At 51.4% G+C, this 16,185-nt stretch overlaps 1 protein-coding gene across 4 annotated transcripts in view; it reads right to left on the reverse strand.

Annotated features, from left to right (window-relative positions):
• The window catches only part of Ssh1 (slingshot protein phosphatase 1), a 91,458-nt gene that overhangs the window by 11,502 nt on the left and 63,771 nt on the right, over positions 1–16,185 (reverse strand). For all 4 annotated transcript variants that reach the window (XM_045132289.1, XM_045132288.1, XM_045132287.1 and 1 more), the window contains 5 exons: positions 15,190–15,283; positions 11,283–11,411; positions 7,419–7,465; positions 4,876–5,022; positions 3,178–3,378 (listed from right to left, as the gene is read on the reverse strand). In XM_045132289.1, the coding sequence (XP_044988224.1) occupies positions 3,178–3,378; positions 4,876–5,022; positions 7,419–7,465; positions 11,283–11,411; positions 15,190–15,283 (618 nt within the window). The remainder of the gene's footprint in view (positions 1–3,177; positions 3,379–4,875; positions 5,023–7,418; positions 7,466–11,282; positions 11,412–15,189; positions 15,284–16,185) is intronic.

The raw sequence follows: 16,185 nt of genomic DNA on the forward strand, positions 1-16,185 counted from the left end.
GGAGGCAGAGGTAGGAGGACTGCCATGAGTTCGAGGCCACCCTGAGACTCCTGAGTGAATTCCAGGTCAGCCTGGACTATGGTGAGACCCTACCTCAAAAAACCAAAAAATAAAAAAAAAATAAAAATAAAAATTGCGGCAAAAGGGCTGGAGACATGGCTTAGCAGTTAAGGCACTTGCCTGCAAAGCCTAAGGACCCACGTTCGACTCTCCAGGTCCCACGTAAGCCAGAATCACAGTGTGACACAGCACACGAGGCCGCACATGTGCACAAGGTGGTGTACAAGTCCCATGTTTGACTGGCTGGAGGTCCTGGTGTACCAGTTTTCTCTCTCTAACTTACTCACTCTCATAAATTACACAGAAAATTGCAGTTAAAGACGCATGGCATAAACTTGGCCATCTTGATCACCTGTAAATACACAAGCTTGGGAGTACCAAACCCACTTACAACATCGTGCAACCATCACCACCATTGGCGTCTCAAACTCTTCATTGTGCATGGTGAATACTCTACCTTGCAGGGCGTGGTGGCGCAAGCCTTCAATCCCAGCACTCGGGAGGCAGAGGTAGGAGGATCGCTGTGAGTTCAAGGCCAGCCTGAGATCACAGAGTGAATTCCATGTCAGCCTGGGCAAGAGCAGGGCCCTTCCTTGAAGAAAACAAAAACAAAAACAAAAACACAAGGGGCCGGAGAGATGGCTTAGAAGTCAAGATGTTTGCATTTGCCTGCAATGCCTAAGGACTGAGGTTTGATTCCCCAGGACCCACATAAGCCAGATGCACAAGGTGGCCCATGTGCCTGGAGTTCACTTCCAGCAGCGGAAGGCCCTGGCGTACCCATTCTCTATCTGCCCTCCTCTCTCTCTCAAATAAATAAATATTAAAAAAAAAAAAAAAAGCTACAACAAAGAAACTCTACCCATTCAACATGAACTGTCCCCTCACCACCCCCTGACCACCTCTATCATAAAACACTTGCTTCTGGCCTCCAGGTCTGTCCTGAGTAAAGCACAGAATCCCTCTGCCTCACTATGGGGCAGAGGTTGGCCTTGAACTTCTGGGCTCAAGTAATTCTCCCTTCTTTTTTATTTTTTTTAGGTTTATTTTTTATTTATTTATTTGACAGTGACAGACAGAGAAAGAGGCAGAGAGAGAGAGAGAATGGGCGCGCCAGGGCTTCCAGCCACTGCAGACAAATTCCAGATGAGTGCGCCCCCTTGTGCATCTGGCTAACGTGGGTCCTGGGGAATCGAGCCTTGAACCGAAGTCCTTAGGCTTCACAGACAAGCACCCAACCGCTAAGCCATCTCTCCAGTCCAAGTAATTCTCCCTTCTTAGCTGCCCAAGTAGGTGAGAACACAGGAGGAACTCTACCTCACCTAGTTCCAATACCCCCCACCTTTTTTTGTTTTTCAAGGTCTAGTCCAGGCTGATCTGAAATTCACTAATATAGCCTTGAACTCAGTGATCCTCCTACCTTGGCCTCCCGAGTGCTGGGATTAAAGGTGTGCACCATCACGCCTGGCTCCTTCCTTCCTTCCTTTACAAATTTTTTTTTGTTTGTTGTTATTTCTTTATTTGAGAGGGGCAAACAGACAGACAGAAAGAGGCAGAGAGAGAGAGAAAACGGGTGCACCAGGGCCTCCAGCCACTCCAAACAAACTCCAGATGTGCATGCCTCCTTGTGCATCTGGCTTACATGGGTCCTGGAGAATCGAGCCTCGAACCGGGGTCCTTAGGCTTCACAGGCAAGAGCTTAACCGCTAAGCCATCTCTCCAGCCCTCCTTCCTTCCTTCCTTTTTAAGGCAGAGGAATTTTCCACTGTATGCATGTCCACATGTGTTTATCCATTCATCCACCAATGCACACAGGCCTGCTTCTACCTGGGACTACCGTGAGCCATGTTGCCATCATCGGCTGTTGTTCTGGGTGTGTAAATGCCTCTGTGAGTCATGGGTTTCAATTCTTTGGGGGGATTCATGCCAAAGTAGAATTTTTGGATCATGCAGTAGTTCTACTTTAGTGGCTTTTTTTTTTTTTGAGAGAAAAAGGCAGAGAGAAAGACAGAGAATGGGCGCAACAGAGCCTTAAACCGCTGCTAACGAACTCCAGACGTGTGCACCCCCTTGTGATCACGTGCACCATTCACGCTTGCGTCTGGCTACGTGGTACCTGGAGATATGAACATGAGTTCTTAGGCTTGGCAGGCAAGTGCCCTAACTGCTAAGCCATCTCTCCAGCCCCTTACTATTTTTAAAAAATATTTTGTTTATTTATTTATTTATTTTCGTTTTTCAAGGTAGGGTGTCTCACTCTGGTCCAGACTGACCTGGAATTAATTATGTAGTCTCAGGGTGGCCTTGAACTCACGGCGATCCTCCTACATCTGCCTCCCTAGTGCTGGGATTAAAGGTGTGCGCCACCACGCCCAACATTATTTATTTATTTATTTGAGAGAGAGAGAGAGAGAGAGAGAGAGAGAGAGACAGAGACCGAGACCAAGACAGAGAGCACACCAGAGCCTCCAGCACTGCAAAAGAACTTCAGACACATGTGCCCCCTTTTGGCTTTACGTGGGTCCTGGGGAATCAAACCTGGGTTGTTAGGCTTCGCAGGGCAGCGCTTTAACCACGGGGCCACCTCTCCAGCCCTTCTGTAGTGTTTTGAGGGCATAACATGCTATTTTCCAAGGGCCTGCAGTATCACACTCCAGTGGGTCCTAATCCTTAATTCAAAGAGAAAACTGGGGCTCGAGGGACGGCTTCCCAGTTTGCCTGTGGTTGGAACCATCCAGTGGCCTCTACAGGCTCTGCACTGGCCCAGCTTTGAAGGGCGTTTCCGGGGCCTGGCACCGAAGCAGGCGCAAAGGAAATAGATACGATACGCTCAGGCCCACACCACACACCAGGTCGTGCCTTGGAAGGAAGAGTTAGGCACCTTCTCTCTGGCAGCAAAGCCAAGCTTTCCGTGTGTGCCAACAAAATCAAAACAGATCCCTCCTGGAAACCACTAATCAAACCCCAAACAATAGTTGTTTTTCTCAAGCCACCCTCTCCCCCCTCCTTCCCAGCGCTGTGGAAATTGCTGCCAGGCAGACAGCAGCAGACAGGGATGCCAAGGGGGTAGCCTGGCCAGTTCAGTCTGCCAGCCTCTCTCTCCAGGCACGCACCCACCTTGCATCCAGGATGCCTTCATACTCAGACAGCTGCCTCATAAAGCCCGCGTTGGGCCGCGCGATGCTTCGCTTCTGCTTCACGTAGTTATAGGCTTTCTCCAAGGGCCAGCCGAACTCCTTCATGGCATAGGCTATGACTGTGGAGGCGGACCGGCTGACACCCATCTTGCAATGGACCAGGCACTTGGAATGGTTCCTCCTGTGGGCAAGGGAGGGGTGGGGAGGGGGAACGAGAATTAAAAAAAAAAAAACACCAAAGAAACAGTCTTCCACAACGTCATCACTTGGGGTTTTTACCAGACTTGTTAAGTCCTGAATTTATCTCAGAGCCCCAACCCCGCCTCAGTCCTAATGTTTACGGAGCAGAGTCCACACACCCTGTAAGGGAAATAACATCGCTGTAGAATCGGTTAGCACACAATGAGGGCAAGATAAATCTGCCCAGCCTGGCCAGCTCCAAAAGGCAGTGGCCTCCAGGGTTACGAAGTGGGAATGTTCCAGGTTAGGCAAAGCCACCTACAACCCCTTTCCTGGGGAACACCTGGGGCAGCTAGCTATAGGAATGGCTACAAAAGCTGCTCAGCTGCTCGGGCAGATGGAGGCAAGAAATGAGCTGCTGGAAAAAACAGGGTCTGTGAAGCTCAACTGGCCAGCCCTGGGGAGCGCGATGCTGGACAGACAGGGGAGCCCAGGGCAGATGTGTGGATCGCAGTGGCTGGGCCGAGAGAGAGAGAGAGAGAGAGAGAGAGAGAGAGAGAGAGAGAGAGAGAGAGAGGGAGAGAAAGAGAGAGAGAGAGAGAGAGACAGAAGCCAGGGGGAATGGGCCGATTGCTCTTGGTAAAGAGGCAGTGCTGGTCCAGCAACGGCAGCAGCTGATTGGTACACGGCAAGGCCGGGGCAGTGGTCCTCCCAGCGTGGCCAGCTGAGAAGGCCAGGGAGGGCCAGGCTGGCGAGGCTGCACCGGGGAAGCCGTGTGTCCAGAAGACACGCCCGCTGCCACGCCTTCTCTACCAGGGTCACAGCTCCTCCGCCACATTCCTGCTGCGGACTGCCACAGCGCCCACCGTGGAGCCCTGCGCCTGTCTCCGGGAAAGCAGGAATGCTGGGAAGGATTTGGCAGGGGCCCCCTAACAGCTCCGATCTGAAGGCGTTCAAGGGAAGAGGGGTTCTCGTGGCTTCGTCTCACGGGGGTCACCTCTTTCCGCTCTGGGCTTCAATACAAGTTGTTCCAAAGGGGAATGAGGTGGGGACAAAGGCAGGTAGGGCCTCTGAGGGGCTCAGGGATTGGGGGGGGGGGCTGGCCCCATCTGTATTCTAGGCACAGAGGACCATGGCACTACCTTGGGGAAAAGAGACAGCCTGCATACTTTGAGGAGCAGTCCCCCAGAGCTCCATGCCCTGGCCCAGTTGCTTAACTGATACAGTATTCTTTTCTGGAACCAGGGCCAAGGATGAAAACTGAACTGAACATCACAGTCAAGGACAGGTGGGGGAGGACAAGGTCACCGGGGCTCCACTTGTCCCCTTTGGTGCCTGGGGCCTTGCAGGTAAACCCAAAGATCCATCAGGTGTCAGAGCCTCAGCAGGCACCGGGTTTCTGTACGTAGATCGGGCAGTGACTGACTGATTTCGTGTCCCGGCCGACTGGTCACTTCTGCCAGTCAGTCCAAGCCAGGCTCTTCCCCCAGCCACTTACTTCGCTTTGTTTATGAAGTGATAGGCTTCATTCCAGTGGGCAAGAAGATCTGTGGTCTCCTCATCGTACACGCGGATGTTATGATATGCAAACAAGCCAGGGAAAAAATTGTCTATCTCTCTCGTGACATTTAAAATGTAGTCAACCCTGCGATGAGAAAAGAACAAGAAAAAAAAAAGTCTGGAGAATTAGAATGAGGAGCAACAGAAAAACCAAGTAACAAAAAACTGGCAGGGGAAAAAATGATACACAGATAAAGGGTCTCTGTGGTGGGGATACTGTTTTCCTTTAGGAGCATATTTTCTTTCATGTGTGTGTGCAGGACAGGCAATGGCAGGGATATTGGGTGTTCCATTCCATTCCTGCTTGTTCTTGAACCAGAGTTTCCTAATGATCCTGGGACCTGTCTTGTCATGAGCCCTGGCCATTCTCTGGTCTCTGTTCTCCACAGGACCAGGGTTATAGACTCATGTGGCCATGCCCAAATCTTTACGTGGGTCTTGAGAAGGGGTCTCTCAGGCGTCTTCAGGCCCTTGTGCCCTTAACTACTGAGCCACCTCTCCTGCCCTGTAACTGCAACTTTGCTCCTTCCTAATGACTTTTTTTTTTTTCAATGTAGGGTTTTGCTCTGGAATTCACTCTGTAGTCTCAGGGTGACCCTAAACTCATGGCGATCCTCCTACCTCTGCCTCCTGAGTGCTGGGATTAAAGGTATTTGTCATCACGTCCAGCTCTGATGAATGTTTTATACCCAAAACCCATGTCACACCAAAAACAAAACAAAACAAAACAAACTAACAACAACAACAACAAAAACCCAAAACCTCCTCACTTACAAGATCTTACAATAATGAAAACTCATAAAGTCTGAAGCATTGCCACAGAAAGCAAGCAGTGTTAAATTTATAAAGTCAAAGTTTCAAATTTTATAACTATTAGTAGTATACTGAAGCTTAAAAAAAAAAAAAAACAAGCCAAGCATGGTGGTACATGCTTGCAATTACAAACCGAGAGTCTGTGGCAGGATGATTGCAAATTCAAGGTCAGATTAGGTTACATTGTTAAGTTCAAGACCAGTCTGGGCTATAGAGCCAGTCCCTGTTTCAAGGGGAAAAAAAAGTCTTCACTCTCCATTCTTAAATAGTTAAAAAGCAGAACCTACTTATTATTTATGTCCTTAGGAAGTGTCTTAAATGCTTCTTGAAGCAAGGCAAGATATAAATAAGTAAGTATTTGAGAGTGTCTGCTAACCCAAGTTCAGTAGGTCTCTGTTTTGTTTATTTTTTTTTTTCTTTTTGAGACAGGGTTTCACGCAGCCTCAGGCTGGTCTCTAACTTGCTATGCTACAGAGAGTGATCCTGAACTTCTGATCCTCCTGCCTTGACTCCCTGAGTTTTCTCTCTCACTTTCTCCTTTTTTTTGAGGTAGGGTCTCACTCTAACCTGGAATTCACTATGTAGTATCAGGCTGGTCTTGAACTCACATTGATCTTCCTACCTCAGCCTCCCAAGTGCTGGGATTAAAGGTGTGAGCCACCATGCCCGGCTAGGTCTCTACTCTCAATTAGTACATTTATTTCTGGGAAAATAAAATAATTTCAGGAATTGGGAGACATCTCACATAGGTTTCAGAGTACTTGTAATGCATTAAGACCTCCTAAAAAGTCACCTACCATTCTCAGCATAATGGATGTGCACAGTATGACTTCGCACTGGAAAAATATTCTGAAGATGTATTTTAAGATGTGCTTAGTCTTGCTTTTCCAGTGTGGTAATTCCAGAATACCATCATGCCAGCCCCACAGAATGGTGATTTTGTGGCCATGTTGCCTTTTTTTTTTTTTTTGAAGACCAGACATCTGTTCTCAAGGGTCTCCACTTAAACGTTTTCATTCTTGCTGCTGAATATTTCTCAGACACGGGCAGGCATGCTTCTGCCCAATGCTGAGCATTCAGTTGTCAGATAAACAGTGGGACCTTAAACCGGGCATAGTGGTGCACACCTTTAATCCCAGCACTTGGGAAGCAGAGGTAGGACGATCGCCATGAGTTCGAGGCCACCCTGAGACTACAGAGTGAATTCCAGGTCAGCCTGGGCTAGAGGGAGACCCTACCTGAAAAATCAAAACAAATAAACAAACAAACAAAAGAGAGGGACCTTAGAGCCAGTCTTCATGGTTGTGGACTGGTCAGAAGGTCAACAGAGATGTGCCTCCAGGCTCGGGTTCTCAGCTGTCAGTCTGGAGGCTGTGGCTGCATTGGAGCCTTGTAGGCGGTCCTGTGTGCCACCAGCCTGTGATTTAGAAAGCTTCTCTCTGACCCCACATGGTCACCCTCGAGACTCCAGGCAAGTCTAAAGCCCATGAATTATTCATGACGGCGTTCAGAAGCACAGCTGCTCAGTTATGCAAATCAACCCCTCCGGCCACTTCAGGGACCAGGGCGAGGCCATCAGCAGCTGGCAGCTGAGGTCTCCACCTCCCTGGCACAGCAGAGGCTGCCTAAGCCGCCTGCAAGGGTGGGGGAAGAGGAGAGCAGACTCACCCTGAGCCCTGCAGCTCTTCCAGATTGGATGCATTCCATTCAGAGCCCTGGGGGACAGATCACACAAACCCCGTGAGTATCTGCTTGGGGGATGCACAGTGGCCCTACCCCCCTTGGTGAGACCTCCTTTGGGGGGCGTTGCCCTCAGGCCAGACAGTACTGGGAGAAGATGGACGTCCAAGCATGCTGCCGAGGTCCTCAGGCATCACTGAGGGTGGCAGGAAGGAGGGTGGCCCCGGGCCTCATGGAAGCGGCTGACCCCTCCCCCGCCCTTCCTCGGTCTTCTGCATGCCCAGGCACCACAGACAATGACCTGTGACCTCTGCATCACTAATTACTGTGGGAACTGGGCTACCTTTTCTGGGAAGTAGTTTGGCACTATGAAAAAATTTCCTACCCTCTGGCCCAGTCATTCCACTTTGCAAGAAGTTATCCTAAGGAAGTAACCAGAACTCTGAGAGAGGCATGGGAAGGAGGGTGTTTACAGTATTCGTGATAAAACAATGGAGACAAGCTAAGGCTCTACAGGAAGAAAAGAAATCGGTGACAGCAGATTCTTCTGAGGGACACTTAAAAATACATCATCCCATCCATGACCTCACAGTGCCTGACACTACCCAAACAAGACCATCGTAATAACAGGAAAAGATCATGACATCAAAATAAAAGAGAGACTGAGTGAGAGGGGGAGGGGATATAATGGAGAATGAATGGAGAATCAAAAGGGGAAAGTGGGGGAGGGAGGAAATTACCATAGGATATTGTTTACAATCATGGAAGTTGTCAATAAAAAATTACATATATATATATATATTTATGTATAAATATGTATGTACACACACACACACACACACACACACAAAATCATCCCTGGGCCAGGCATGGTGGCTCATGCCTGTAATCCCAGGACTTGGAAAGCAGAGGCAGAAAGAGCCCTGTGAGTTCAAGCTGGTCTGGGCGGCTACACAGCAAGAGCCTGTCTCAAAAACAAAAATCTCAGAAGTAAATAAATAAATAATCCTTTTGGAGACTAGTTAGTGGCATAAGGAAAAATACAATAAAAAGAAAGCAGGACAAAAGAACATATACATTAACAGACTGAATGTTTGCTTGCTTTTTTGTTTGTTTGTTTATTTGTTTGTTTTATTTTAAAGAAGCTTGACCGGCATTAAGGAAACCCAATGTTCAAGGCCCTAAATTGAATTTCTATCATCCCAAAAATAAAAATGTGAGAAAATACGTAAATTTGCTACATGTGGATATCTCTGGGTATGGGAGACTGGGAGTTCTTTTTGTTTGTTTTTGGTTTTGGTTTTTCAAGGTAAGGTTTCACTCTAGCTCAGGCCGACCTGGGTGGAATTCACTATGTAGTCTCAGGGTGGCCTCGAACTCACAGCTATCCTCCTGCCTCTGCCTCCTGAGTGTTGCCACCATGCTGGGCAGGGAGTACTTTTGTCTTCTTTAAAAGGAGTCATGCAGGGGCTGGAGAGATGGCTTAGTGGTTAAGGTGCCTGCCTCTGAAGTCTAAGGACCCAGGTTTGATTCCCTAGTACCCACGCAAACCAGATGGTGGCACATGCGTCTGGAGTGTGTTTGCAGTGGCTAGAGGGCCTTGGTGTGCCCATTCTCTCTCTGAGAGAGAGAGAGAGAGAGAGAGAAAGAGAGAGAGATCCTCTATTCCTCAACATTCAAAGCACATGGAAGGAAAAGTAGTAAAAACGATTAGTTTGCTCTTAGGAACCGCAGAGACCATGGAGTCACAGAGGGCAAAGACACACTGGCATCTGAGGGCCCCCTCCTGAGTGTGCAGGGCTCAGACCAGTTGGGTAGTGTGACTCTCACGTTTGAGGGGCCACCTCGACCGTAAAAATTCCTTTAACATCTCTCATGGAAAATGACATAAAATACCAAAACCACAACTCCCCCCCCTAAAAAATATCAGACAAGACAACCAACTCCATGAAGGTTTTGTGTGTCCTGTGGTCGTGACCACCACCTAGTGGAGAGAGTGGAGCCAGGTGTCGGTCCACTGCTGCCAGGGAGACAAGCCAGCCTGCTCTGCCTGTCTTTCAAAGAATAGCTTCCAAACCTGCACGCTCATGGATTTAATGGACAAGCATGAAGCTTGTATATCTAGGTAGAGCCACACAAGTATATCCAAGTATAGACATCCTGCACTCAGGAGGCTGAGGCAGGAGGATTGGGAATTCCAAGCCAGCCTGGGCTACACAGTGAGATCCTGACTCAGAAAACCACCACTGCCACCATAAAGAAAGGCCAGGTACTTCTCTTAAGATAGCTTCCTGCAGGAGTCTCAAGCCGTTTTCTTCAGCAGCTGATGTAGTCCTCCCTCTGCTAACCCGGGAGACACTTTCTCTTCTAACAGTGGCTACCATGGCCAACCAAGGCAACCTCTACTATTCACCACCTTCAGTGGGTACATTTTTAAAAAATTATTTATTATTTATTTGAGAGCAAAGACAGAAAGAAAGAGGCAGAGAGAGAGAGAGAGAGAGAGAATGGGCGCACCAGGGCCTCCAGTCACGGCAATCGAACTCCAGACATGTGCGCTCCCTTGTGCATCTGGCTAACATGGGTCTTGGGGAATCAAGCCTTGAACTGGGGTCCTTAGGCTTCATAGGCAAGCACTGAACTGCTAAGCCATCTCTCCAGGACCCCCCCCCCACACCCAAAGTTTTTAAAATAGTTTACTTATTTGCAAGGAGAGAGAACAGAATGAGAGAGAACGAGAGAATGGGCAAGCCAGGCCCTTTAGCTACTGAAAACCAACTCCAGATGCAATTACCACCTTGTGCATCTGGCTTACATGGGTAATGGGGAATAATCGAACCTGGGTTGTCAGGTTTTGCAGGCAAGTGCCTTATCTGCTGAGACACCTCTCTAGCCCCATTCAAAATATTCTTATTTACTTGTGAGCAGAGAGGCGGTAAGGGGGGAGGGAAATTACGGGTGGGACGCACCGGGTCTTCTTGCCATTGCAAACGAACTCCAGACGCAGGCGCCACTTTGTGCCTCTGGCTTTATGTGGGTACTAGGGAATTGAATCCTGGCTGACAGGCTTCACCACAGCAAGTGTCTTTACCCACGGAGCCATCTCTCCAGCTCTTTAGTGTGTATTTTAATCCTCATAAACATCCCATGAGGTACAGGATGAAGAAAGGGAGAGGCACAGTGATTGGCTGAAGGCAACAGAGCAGGTGAGACAGAGGAGTGGAACCTAGCCGGGCCCAACTTTTGACTCCGCCCATGGCCTCTTAGCTAATTTTAGCAACGTGCCCACCTTTGAAAACATGCCAACTGCCTTGTATGGAGATTCACGGCATAAAGACAATGAACAGGCACCACCCGGAGCCTTACGACCAGACAGACCGTCCCTCCAGTGGGCTGTGGGCCCGGGGCTGGGGTGAGGGCAGCTACGGCCCACTTAACTGTGTGGATCTGTCTGCCCAGTTGTTTCTCATGCCTTGGATGCCAAGGCATATTTCTGGGGCTTGGTGAGTTATGTGTTTGCTAGTACCTGAACTTCTGTGTCTCATAAACCATTTCAAGGTCATGGGAAGGCGCCTATGTGTTAGCGGCAGAAGGCAAAGGACTGTGAGGGTCTGAAACACACCACCCACCCATGCCGCACCGACCACGAGCAGCTCATCCGGAGCTGCCGCCACAATATGTGGCTCTAGAACAGACCAGCGGGCCTCTGGCCCAAAACACGGGCCAGGGAGGGGTTCCACGGACTCAAGCCTTTTGCCTGCCTTTTCTCTGCCACCTTACTGCAAGCCCCGGATAATAGGGTCTGACCTATGGTCCCCAAACCAGACACCACCAAGGGCTGTGGCCTCTTACGAGATAAAGGTGATCGAAGATAAGGGAGGGCTTGTCCATCTGTCCCAAGATCAGGAGCATTTCATTGTCTATGAATTCCTTGAATTCTTTCAGGTTACAGTTCATTTGTTTCTCCAATTCATTACGGATCTGTGGAGCAGAAAATATTACAAGCGATTTGTTCAACAGTTGTCCATCTCCAACAATTAAGTCATTTTTTTTTTTTTTTAAATTTTCTGAGGTAGGGTCTCACTCTAGCTCAGGCTGGCCTGGAATTTACTAGGAAGTCTCAAGGTGGCCTTGGACTCATGGCGATCCTCCTACCTCTGGGATTAAAGGGGTGTGCGCCACCACGCCCAGCTTATTAAGTCATTTTTATAAAGAGTGCCCATCCCACTGCAGAAGACTCCACTTAGACAAGCACCACACCAGTGTGGGCAGCAGGTCTGTGGGTCACTCAACCCCTAAGTCAGTCTGCCTGGAGGAAGTTTGTTATTTCAAACAAAAGAAGCTGATTTTTCTAAGCTCTATTTCTACTGAGCTTCAAGTTTCTACATGTTTACAATCAACTATCAAATACAGGGCTGTCAGCAAAGCCTAAGGACCCAAGTTCAATTCCCCAGTACCCAAGTAAACCAGATGCACGAGATGGTGCATGCAACTGGTGTATGTTTGCAGTGGCTGGAGGCCCCGGTGCGCCTATTCTTTCTCTCTCCCCCTCCCTCTCAAATAAATAATAACATATTTTTAAAAATATCAAATACATCACAGTAGCCGGGTGTGGTGGTGCACACCTCCAATCCCAGCATTTGGGAGCAGAGGAAGAGGATCACCGTAAGTTCGAGGGCAGCCTGAGACTACATAGTGAATTCCAGGTCAGCCTGAGCTAGAGTGAGACCCTACCTCAAAAAACCTAAAAACTAAAAATAAAATAAATAAATGTCACAGTGAGAATAGAAAGCCAGTTTCTTCTTGCTCAGGAAGGCATCACAATGTAATATTCAAATTGTATTAATTAATGAAAAGGCTGAGGCAGGAGAACTAACGTGAGCTCTAAGCCAGTCTGGGCCATAAAGTAAAACTCAGTCTCAAAAAATAAAAACAAATAAAATAAAATAATATAAAATGGTGATTGCAACGCCTTACATCCACCAAGTTTTAAGCCGCTAGTATAATCCACTGTATTTATTTAATAAACAGATATGGTAAGGACTCAGGAGACCATGAAGAGACAGATAACGCAACCCAAGATCGCACTTTGTTGTGCTGGGCAAAGACGTTTGCTGTTTACCCACAAAACACAATGGGTGTGGGCAACACAAGAGCTGGGAAGGGCACCGAGAGCCACGCTGCTTGATGCTGCCTGAAGACCTTCAGTAACTGTCACCAAAGGTCGGACAGGTAAGGACTGGAGACGGCAGAGAATGTGACCAAAAACCTCAGTTTTACCAATGCAGCTCAGAAATCAAATTAGAACCTGTCTCCACTACAGCCCTGTGGTCACTGAGGGAACTGACTCCACCTCTGCTCTCCACGCAGCCCTGTGGTCACCGTGGGACCTGACCCCACCTCTGCTCTCCACCACAGCCCTGTGGTCACCGTGGGACCTGACCCCACCTCTGCTCTCCACCACAGCCCTGTGGTCACCGTGGGACCTGACCCCACCTCTGCTCTCCACGCAGCCCTGTGGTCACCGTGGGACCTGACCCCACCTCTGCTCTCCACGCAGCCCTGTGGTCACCGTGGGACCTGACTCCACCTCTGCTCTCCACGCAGCCCTGTGGTCACCGTGGGACCTGACCCCACCTCTGCTCTCCACCACAGCCCTGTGGTCACTGTGGGACCTGACCCCACCTCTGCTCTCCACCGCGGTCCTGTGGTCACCGTGGGATCTGACCCCACCTCTGCTCTCCACCGCAGCCCTGTGGTCACCGTGGGACCTGACCCCACCTCTGCTCTCCACCGCAGCCCTGTGGTCACCGTGGGACCTGACCCCACCTCTGCTCTCCACGCAGCCCTGTGGTCACCGTGGGACCTGACCCCACCTCTGCTCTCCACGCAGCCCTGTGGTCACCGTGGGACCTGACCCCACCTCTGCTCTCCACCACAGCCCTGTGGTCACCGTGGGACCTGACCCCACCTCTGCTCTCCACCGCAGCCCTGTGGTCACCGTGGACCTGACCCCACCTCTGCTCTCCACCACAGCCCTGTGGTCACCGTGGACCTGACCCCACCTCTGCTCTCCACCGCAGCCCTGTGGTCACCGCGGGACCTGACCCCACCTCTGCTCTCCACCGCAGCCCTGTGGTCACCGCGGGACCTGACCCCACCTCTGCTCTCCACGCAGCCCTGTGGTCACCGTGGGACCTGACTCCACCTCTGCTCTCCACGCAGCCCTGTGGTCACCGTGGGACCTGACCCCACCTCTGCTCTCCACCACAGCCCTGTGGTCACTGTGGGACCTGACCCCACCTCTGCTCTCCACCGCGGTCCTGTGGTCACCGTGGGATCTGACCCCACCTCTGCTCTCCACCGCAGCCCTGTGGTCACCGTGGGACCTGACCCCACCTCTGCTCTCCACCGCAGCCCTGTGGTCACCGTGGGACCTGACCCCACCTCTGCTCTCCACGCAGCCCTGTGGTCACCGTGGGACCTGACCCCACCTCTGCTCTCCACCGCAGCCCTGTGGTCACCGCGGGACCTGACCCCACCTCTGTTCTCCACCACAGCCCTGTGGTCACCGTGGACCTGACCCCACCTCTGCTCTCCACCACAGCCCTGTGGTCACCGTGGACCTGACCCCACCTCTGCTCTCCACCGCAGCCCTGTGGTCACCGTGGACCTGACCCCACCTCTGCTCTCCACCACAGCCCTGTGGTCACCGTGGACCTGACCCCACCTCTGCTCTCCACGCAGCCCTGTGGTCACCGTGGACCTGACCCCACCTCTGTTCTCCACCACAGCCCTGTGGTCACCGTGGACCTGACCCCACCTCTGTTCTCCACCACAGCCCTGTGGTCACCGTGGACCTGACCCCACCTCTGTTCTCCACCACAGCCCTCTGGTCACCGTGGGACCTGACCCCACCTCTGCTCTCCAAAACAGCCCTGTGGTCACCGTGGACCTGACCCCACCTCTGTTCTCCACCACAGCCCTGTGGTCACCGTGGACCTGACCCCACCTCTGTTCTCCACCGCAGCCCTGTGGTCACCGTGGACCTGACCCCACCTCTGCTCTCCACCGCAGCCCTGTGGTCACCGTGGGACCTGACCCCACCTCTGCTCTCCACCACAGCCCTGTGGTCACCGTGGACCTGACCCCACCTCTGCTCTCCACCGCAGCCCTGTGGTCACCGTGGACCTGACCTCACCTCTGCTCTCCACCGCAGCCCTGTGGTCACCGTGGACCTGACCCCACCTCTGCTCTCCACCGCAGCCCTGTGGTCACCGTGGACCTGACCTCACCTCTGCTCTCCACCGCAGCCCTGTGGTCACCGTGGGACCTGACCCCACCTCTGCTCTCCATGCAGCCCTGTGGTCACCGTGGGACCTGACCCCACCTCTGTTCTCCACCGCAGCCCTGTGGTCACCGTGGGACCTGACCCCACCTCTGCTCTCCACCGCAGCCCTGTGGTCACCGTGGGACCTGACCTCACCTCTGCTCTCCACCTCAGCCCTGTGGTCACCGTGGGACCTGACTCCACCTCTGCTCTCCACCGCAGCCCTGTGGTCACTGTGGGACCTGACCTCACCTCTGCTCTCCACCGCAGCCCTGTGGCCACTTTACAACAAAGATGAGAAGGCTTCCCAGGGCAGATGGGGAGAGCTAGAGGCCATATGTGCCAGGCCTGTGCCTGCTGGACTTCTGGTACCAGACCAAGCGGGCACTAGAGCTCTGGCATGCCACAGGGTCGAAGGGGTCCTCTTACTTCTTTGGAGGTCACGTTTTCGAGGTCCTGGCTCATCATGATGCTTCGGAGTTTGGCTTTGATGAGACGCTCTGTCCTTTCTCCCTCTGTTGGCCTGGAAATAAACAGCACGTAAGAATACAGAATCACAGGAAGCCTGCGGCAGAGGAATGCCAGAGCTTCTGGGGTTGACTGGGTTAGGATATGAAAGGCCTTTCTGGGGGTGTGCTCTCAGAGTGGGGAGAGGTGCAGAAGCCTGCTTTACTCACGGTACCCACAGGAGAAGTCCACAGCGTGGACAGCAGGGCGGGGACAGGTGCTGGTTCAGGTCCCGTTTGTCACATGAAGACAGGGACAGACCTCCGCAGCAAACAACCCAGAAATATGCGTAACAATCACTTCTTTCTACCCTCACGCATGACTTCTCGGTGGCTTCATGTCCCTCGGGCCACTCTTCTCTGGTTAGACTGCAGCAAGCACACAGCCCTAAGCAAGCATGCTACCCCAGGGGGACACACCACTCTGCGGGAACACGACCCTGATAGGGAAGACCAGACCAGCTCCCTTCTCAAAGTAGACTTTTCAGATCGTGGCCTGAGGCCATGAGCTTGATGGTGCCTGTCTGCTGTGATGACAGGCGACCCCCAAAGTAGCCTCAAGGCACCCACAGAAGCACGCACTGAATTCTTGATTCTCCTGAGCACAGAGGAAGCTCTGGAAATTTAGTAACACAGGGCGCGGAGCCCTGCCAGGAGCAGGTGAAATACAGGGCAGTGCATTCCTGTGGAAATCTGATGGCAGTGAAGGAGTTGCTACCCAGATATGCACTCCCCAAAGCTGTCTCTCATTTCTAAAGGGTCACAGACCTTTCTTCTCGTAGCCAGACTACTCACAGGCTCAGGTAGAGCCCTGCTTTAAAATCTTGTTCTGGGGCTGGAGAGATGGCTTAGTGGTTAAGGCATTTGCCTGTAAAGCTAAAGGACTCAGGTTCAACTCCCCAGTACCCACGTAAGCCAG

The sequence above is a fragment of the Jaculus jaculus genome, chromosome 13 (genome assembly GCF_020740685.1).
Source record: "Jaculus jaculus isolate mJacJac1 chromosome 13, mJacJac1.mat.Y.cur, whole genome shotgun sequence".
Taxonomy (NCBI): domain Eukaryota; kingdom Metazoa; phylum Chordata; class Mammalia; order Rodentia; family Dipodidae; genus Jaculus; species Jaculus jaculus.